The 7,822-nt window shown below is 43.1% G+C and overlaps 1 protein-coding gene across 2 annotated transcripts in view; it reads right to left on the bottom strand.

The window, feature by feature from the left end:
- Positions 1-3,537: 3,537 nt before the first annotated feature.
- The window catches only part of LOC119427504 (synaptosomal-associated protein 23), a 31,798-nt gene continuing 27,513 nt past the window's right edge, over positions 3,538-7,822 (bottom strand). The window contains exons 5-8 of one of the 2 annotated variants that reach the window (XM_037695131.1): positions 6,960-7,077; positions 6,411-6,578; positions 6,179-6,323; positions 3,538-4,221 (exon numbers count right to left, since the gene is read on the bottom strand). In XM_037695131.1, coding sequence (XP_037551059.1) covers positions 4,159-4,221; positions 6,179-6,323; positions 6,411-6,578; positions 6,960-7,077 — 494 coding nt within the window. In that variant the 3' untranslated portion in view covers positions 3,538-4,158. The remainder of the gene's footprint in view (positions 4,222-6,178; positions 6,324-6,410; positions 6,579-6,959; positions 7,078-7,822) is intronic. The other variant, XM_037695132.1, reaches the window with a different exon arrangement.

Raw genomic sequence — 7,822 nt, 5'->3', positions numbered from 1 at the left:
AAAATTTGTAATTTATAAAACTGGAAAACTCTAGAATACTGAACTTATCTAAAACATTACAGTGATGAAATCTGATCATCTTTTGGTATAAAACCTTCACGGCCTGATTGTAGAGACTTTCCAGTGAGCAGGTTGACCAGACAGGAGCTCCATGAGACAACTGTGAAAGAACCATTGATTTAAAGAACATCTCTGCACAATCGTGTCAAACATTTTATCATGATTTTAAAACCATTTATGTTAAAATATAAGCTTCTATTTTGGGTTCATGCATGTGAACATCTGATTCCAGTCAGTCACTGTCTCACCTGTCACAAAGCTCACCACACCGCACTGGTCCCCAGAACATGCTCCCAGCATGCACTGCACAACATTTTTGAATTTTGTTCTTCCTTATTTGCAGCCAACTCTGTTAACAAAATATCTTATGAATCAATGAACACATTTTATTGAAACTTTCGTGAAGTAATCATGACTTGAGACAAACCAATTCAAGATGGCCTCCAGAGCCAACAGATCTGAGCGAACATTAAGCAAAAGTAATTCTGATCAATTTATGGAGATTGAACTAAAGTTTGGCGAGGTATCTCAGAGTCATTCACAAAACGTACCAAGTGCTAGTTGCACAAGATCTTTGCCTAAAACTAGCATTACCTGTTGGTCTGTTAGCAAAATATCTCATGAAGATTTTTAATGAAACTCAGGTGTAATGAAGTCGGTGATTAATTGTTGGTGTCCTTGGTTTATGTTTAGATGCCCACCACAGCTAATCAACATCAGCTAACACGATGTGGTTGTGCTCTAAACTGGTCAACTGGTCTGGTTCAACTGGTGGGACGCAGCTGAAAACTGGACAAACAATGTTAAGAAATAAAAATTAAAAAACAATATGTGACAAAAAAAACACGTGGCTTACATTTTCCACCAGTTGGTCCTCAGCTCAGCTCATGGTGGCTCAGTTGGTAAAGCTGCCGCCTCCCAGCAAGCAGGTCGCTGGTTCAAAGCCCGGTCAGGGGCCTTTTTGGGTGGAGTTCGCATGTTCTGTCCGTGCTGTGGGATTACTCCACTTTGCTCCCACAGACCAACAACATGCATGTTAGACTGATTGGTAACTAAATTGTCTCTAGGTGAGCGAGTGAGAGAATGTTTGTCTCCATGTGTCCCTGTGATGGACTGGAGACATGTCCAGAGTGTCTGCCTCTCACACACTGGATGGATGTTGAATGGATGGATGGATGATGGCTGATGGATGGATAATGAATGACTGGATGGATGTTTGATTGATGTTGAATAGATATTTTTTTTTTATTTCAGACAGACATTTCACCAACATTATAATAAAGACTTTCATGTTTCTAAGTGTAAATACAATATCTTACTATCAAATATACATACTCAATTTTTATATATTCAAATACATGTAAATACTCCACTTTTTTGGTGACTGTGAGTCTGAAAAGGAGTAGATGAAGTTTAACTTATATAATCATAACCCTTTTCCATTCATTAATTCATGGCATAAATAGTCTTCCTGTTGCCAGTATGCTTTCCAAAAATAATAATAATAAACAAATAAATAGTAATAATAATAATAACTATACTATTTTCTGGACCAGATGAAAGTAATACACACACACACAGATATACATACACATCTACCTGCATAAATACATAGATAATATATACCTATTTACACACCCACACACAAACCAGCACCCAATTGCCCAGTTCATCCACAGTTCTAGAATTACCAGCCAGTTCATCACCCCTGTTCATCCTTATACTTTTGAATAATAACCATTTTGAGTGTTTTCTTAAAACACCTCATGCTTGGACTTTGCTTCAACTCTTTGCTCAGTTTATTCCAGATGTTCACACAATGACAGAAATGCACATTCTCTTCATTGTTGTTCTAACATTCAAAGTTCTGAAATTTAGGTTTTCTCTATCGTCATATCTCCCGACTCTATCAGTAAATCATTTTTGAATATTTTCTGGCAATAGTTTGTTTCCAACTTTATACATAAATAGTGCAGTTTGAAACTCTACCAAATCTGTGAGTTTCAGGAAATAAGAATCTATAAATAAATTGTTGGTATGACAATAAAAATCAACCTTGTGAACTATTCGAATGGCTCTTTTCTGTAATGTGCATAATGGTTGAAGTGAAGTTTTGTAAGTGTTGCCCCAAACTTCCACACAGTAACTTAGATATGGCAAAATAAGTGAACAGTAAATAATATGAAGGGCAGAAGAATTTACAAATTTTCTAGCATTAGGGAGAACTGCAATACTTCTAGCTATTTTAGATTGATCATATTTAATACGAGGTTTCCAACAGATCTTATTATGAATCAATACTCCCAAAAAACAAGTTTCAGTCACTCTCTCCACAGTCACATTATCAAGTATTATTTGTAAATCGCTATGCCCTTTACAATTCCTGAATAACAAACTTGGTTTTATCTAAATTTAGTGATAATTTGTTAATATCAAACCACTTTTTCAATTTATGGATCCTATACATACATCCTAGGATGGATGAATGGATATTGGTTGAATGATGTATGGATGGATGTTAGATTGGATGGATGTAGGATGGATGCTGTGTGTTCTGTCTCATCTCAGGTCCAGAGGACCAGATTTAACTTTTTTAGATTTTTCTACCTGGATTATTGAGCAGCATCAGGATATCGGGTCCAAACTGTTTTGAACTCATTTCAGAACATTTTCCTTCATCTGGGTCACGACTTGTTGGTCTGTAAGTAAAACCAGTTCAGAACCAAAGTTCTAAACATCTAATCAATCTGCACGCACGTGCACGCGTGCGCGCGCGCGCGCACACACACACACACACCAGTTTCTTTGCAGTGGAAGGTGCAGTTCAGGTGATGTTGGACCTTTTGTTGAGCACAGACAGACCAGAGGGAAGACTGATGGATCAGAGACTGGTACCAACCCAGCAGAGACTGGTACCAACCCAGCAGGTGCTTGTCTGCAAAGCAAACCTTCTTGAAGTCAGAAGACGAGGAAACATTTCTCCAGATGAACCTGACAGAACTTCACTCCCCACATTTACTCGTGACTCGTTTGTGCATCTAGTTACATCTTTGATAAGTCTAAATTAAATTGTGCTTTTATTTTGAAATTACTCTCATTTTCCCACAGCTGTGCAGTGAAAACAGCTGGACGCTGCAGAAGCTGTCGCCGTGACAACCGACCACTTCTCTCAGAAACTGCTGCCGTGTCCGAGACCCGGCCCGCTCTCACTAGACGTAGAAAAACCGAGCGCACGTTCATTTGAACGATTTAACGTTGCTGCAGGTAGAAGAGAAACGCTCCACACGAGACCTGATGGAAGGCGTCCTGCACAGCCATCAGTCTGGATTAAGTCAAACAACAGGATTAGATTAATGGAGTTACTAGGTTTAATACAGAATATTTCATATTTACATGAACGCTGCAGAGAAAAACTTGAAGACACTTTCACATGAAGAACGACTGATAAGCTTTATTTTTAGAATACAAAAGAGAAGCTTCGGCCTCAGAACCTTCAGAACCTTCAGAACCTTGGGTCACATGAGAAGCACGAGCAGCGTTAAGGCTTCTTACATCAGCAGCTCCGAGCTGTTCTTACAAAGTATTCTAATCTAATTTCACGTGTGATGTCATCACTGACAGAACCAAGGCACGCTTTGAACTGGAGCTGGAAGAAACGACACGGGAGCAAAGCGTTTTTATCCACAGCTCATTTGTGTTTGGCGACACGAGAAAGTTTGAAGGCAACAAACGGTTTGAGTGGATCAGCTGATCCAAGGTGCATTCAGGTTCTCAGGAAGGCTACGATGAAACAGCATCTTCTGACAAACAGTTCTCGGGAGAGACAAAGATAAACTAAGAAACAAAAGCGAAGAGAAAACAGCTGATCCGTGGCTCCTCCCTCACAGTGATGTCACTTCTTCTTTGGTTCAAGTTCCTGATCCCCACAATGCAACGCTCCGTCCCAACATGTCTGATGGCACCACCGACACATCGCTGGCAAAACGTCTTCAGGACCAGATCTCTTTGTAAAGAGTGTGTGCGTCTGTGCATGTGCAGAAAATACAATGTGCATGTGTGTAGCAAAGGAGGTTGGAGGATGAAGGAGCAGAGCTGGGACTACTTGATGAGCTTGTTGGCTCTCTGGTTGGCTGCGTCGATGCGCAGTTTGTTCATGTCCGCCTAAAAGAGAAGAAAAGACGTGAATCGTTTGTATCGGAGCGAGAGCTGAGAAAAACTTGAACTTTGCCTCAACGAGCACAAAGACGGAGGACGAGGAAATATTCAGCACAATGTGCAATACATGGTTGGCTACAAGCTCCTCCCTCTGGGTAGTGAATGAGATTGAGGTTTAGGGTGCACCGATAAATGGGCCGTCCAATTTATCGTCCCGAGTTCCTCCGATTCATGAGAAACTGAGTTTACAGATTTTTGTGGTAGTTTTAACAACTTGGTGAATATTTCAGAGCACCACCTCCTGACCACTGACAACAAGTTTGGAATGTTCCTGAGGTATGTTCAAGGGTCTGTCTTTCATTAAAATAAGACGGGTAAAGTGAAGAAGGTGCATTGTGACCTTAGTACACCGGACGGTGTTGCTGGTAAAACAAAATGTCAATGACACTTCTCAGAGATGGTGATGAGCCAGAAAACTGAGGATCCAGGAGCTCCAAATGAGTTCCTGTGCAGGGCAGCTGGGCTCTCCCTTAGAGACAGGCTGAGAAGTTCAGCTATCAGGAGAGACTCCGAGGAGAACCACTGCTCCTCCACATCCAGAGGAGACGAGGTGGTTCAGACGTGTCCGACTGGGACGAGTCCCCGGGGCAGACCCAGGACACGCTGCAGAGACTACGTCTCTCTTGTCCTGGGAACTGCTTGGAGTCCTCCCAGAAGAGCTGGAGGACGTGTCTGTGGAAAGAGGTGTCTGGACCTCCCTGCTCCAGATGCTGCTCCTGACACCGGAGTCCAGAACCATTTGTCAGGGAACGTGGGCCTGAACGACCCAAAGCCAGCAGAACAAACGTGTCTGAAGAGTAATCCAGGACATTTCCACTCAACATATGATGCAAAGCACAGAACGCTTGGACTTGAGCACGTCAGACTAAATGATGAACTAACAGTGTGTTTGGGTCCAGGGGGAGGTTCTGCCTCAAGTGGAGGACTTCAAGTATCTGGGTTTTGTTCACCAGTGAGAGAAGAACGGAGCTTCACACTGACGGACCAATTGGTGCAGCGTCTGCAGTACTGTGGACTCTGTGCCGGTCCGTTGTGGTGAAGAGGGAGCTGAGCTGTAAGACGTTCCTGACCTATGACCTTTGCTCATGAACTCTGGTTCTGAACGAGCCGGCCGGGTGGAAAGCAGCTCTGAGGTTGTGCCTCAGGACTGACGGGCACCGGCGGAACCACTCGCTTCTGTTGGCGGGGGCTCCCTGGACAACATCCACGTGTGTAGCTTGATGTGTGGCAGGTGCATCACACGAGTCTTTATTGACGAGTCCAACATTTTGATTCCTCGTGTTGTTACACTATCCATGAAATATGTGAATCTTGGGTTATTTCTGTATTGCACAAGTGAAGAGAAGTGGCCGCTTCATTTGATGAAATGACTTTTGTTGCTGTAATGATTTACAGGAAACGTTCAGCAGCAAAATGAACGTCTGTTCAAAGTTATCAACGTTTCCCTTCACGATTTTTTCCTTTTTAATTTGTTCATGTTTAAAAGTCACAGAACTCGATCGTTGGTGAAATAATGTTACATCAAAAAATGAAAATAAGTCTGCACGTTGTAATCTTTATAGTATTTAATAAAACTTGTCTGTTTTAGCAATTATTTTATTTTTCATAAATCAATTAAATAACTTTTTAGGCCAGATTTTCATTTCCTGTATGTTAATAGAAATCATTTGATCTCAGTAAAATGGAAACAGCCGAGGATAATCTATGAAACGTACTGATTTTAATCTAATAATCCCACACAGACGCTGTTTAGTTGTTGGAGGAAGTTTCACGTTAAAATGTGTTTTGCTCATTAAACGAGTCGTTAGCTGATGAACTTGCAGTCAGCAGGAAGAAGAAGCTGCTGGTCCAACATTTACTACGCTGACGTGACGACGAGCATCAGAAGGTCCGAGCTCCTCACCTGCTCAGTGATGTGGTCGATCTGTTTGTTCTGTTTGTCGATCTCGCTGCCCATGCCCACAGCCATGTCTTTCAGGTTGCCAATGATGCTGCCGACAGCCTCCAGGTTCTCCTCCATTTCATCCTCGCGTGCGTCGTTGGTTATCCTGCAGAGATCCACGGTGACGTTGGGTCATCATTTAAAACGGGATGCAGAAAAGTGTTGGACCCAAACTGTGAGCTCTGAGGCACACCTCTTGATGTATGGACCTGAGGGGGCGGCGGCCTGCACCTGGACAGTCTGTCCATTACGAACACCTGACGGCTGCCTCGAGACCACTGTCGAGTTGCTGCCGTCTCCCTGCTCACTTCCTGTGCCCCACGTGCGCTTGTAGCGCTGGTCGGTCTCCACAGAGTTGACCCTGTGGTGAAGAAGGTCAGGAGCTCTGTTAGAAGCCCAGAGTCAGACAAGTCCAAATCAAAACTTCCAGACAGAGAAAGCAGCACAGCAGAGAGGTTCCTACCTTACTTCATGATAATCAAAGTGTCTGGCCCGAAGCGAAGGCATTTCAGGAAGAGTTTGAGTTTTAGTGTTTCAAACATCTCCCAACTCACATGAACCAAAACAGCAATCTTTTCTAAATAAAGGCACGTGGTGTTCATGTTAAAGACCATCTGTCATTCCAACAACTCTGTTGCTGGAGCTTCGTGCTGCGTTCAAGTGCGTCCACACAGACTGAAGCTGCGCCAGAGAAGTGTTGGACCTTTACATACCAAAGAACCGCGCAGGGCGTGCAGCGTACCTGTCACAGGGGCACACACACAGACCGCAGCACTTGGACAGGTCGTTCAGGTGCTTGTCAGCCTGCTTCATGTCCTCGTTAATCTGAGTCATGCCGTCCTCGATGTGCTTCAGCTGCTCTAAATGACAAAACACAGTGCAGATCCATTTTATTCCATTTGTCTTTATTACAAGTGAACTTTCTTTCTTGGGACCAAATGGTATTTTAGAATCACTGGTGTTCACTTTACTGGCTTCTAACTGGATTCTTTACATTTTCATAGACTGAAGATTTGGATTTATTTTATTTACTTTGTATAAACATGACACCTGCTGTAATCAAAGACCTTTCAAGCTAAAATCTAGCTGCTTTTTTGATTTTGTGTTCTGATGACTGCGGCAGCACGGTGGATCAGTGGGCAGGACTGTTGCCTGTCAGCAAGAAGGTCACCGGTTCAAATCCTGGCTCAGGAAGTGGGAAGGAAGGAATGAAGATGGATGGATGGATGGATGGATGGATGGAATGATGGATGGATGGATGGATGGAATGATGGATGGATGGAATGAAGGATGGATGGAATGAAGGATGGATGGATGGAATGAAGGACGGATGGAATGAAGGACAGATAGATGGATGGATGGATGGATGGAAGGATGGATGGATGGATGGATGGATGGATGGACGGACGGAAAGACGGAAGGATGGAAGGAAGGATGGACAGATGGATGGACAGATGGAATGAAGGACAGATGGATGGATGGAATAAAGGACGGATGGATGGAATAAAGGACGGATGGATGGAATGAAGGACGGATGGATGGATGGAAGGAAGGATGGAATGAAGGACGGATGGATGGATGTAATGAAGGACGGATGGATGGATG

The sequence above is a fragment of the Nematolebias whitei genome, chromosome 21 (assembly GCF_014905685.2).
Source record: "Nematolebias whitei isolate Nwh7 chromosome 21, NemWhi1, whole genome shotgun sequence".
Taxonomy (NCBI): Eukaryota; Metazoa; Chordata; class Actinopteri; order Cyprinodontiformes; family Rivulidae; genus Nematolebias; species Nematolebias whitei.
Note: the sequence above shows the minus strand (reverse complement) of the source record. Positions and strands in the feature narration are given on the sequence as shown.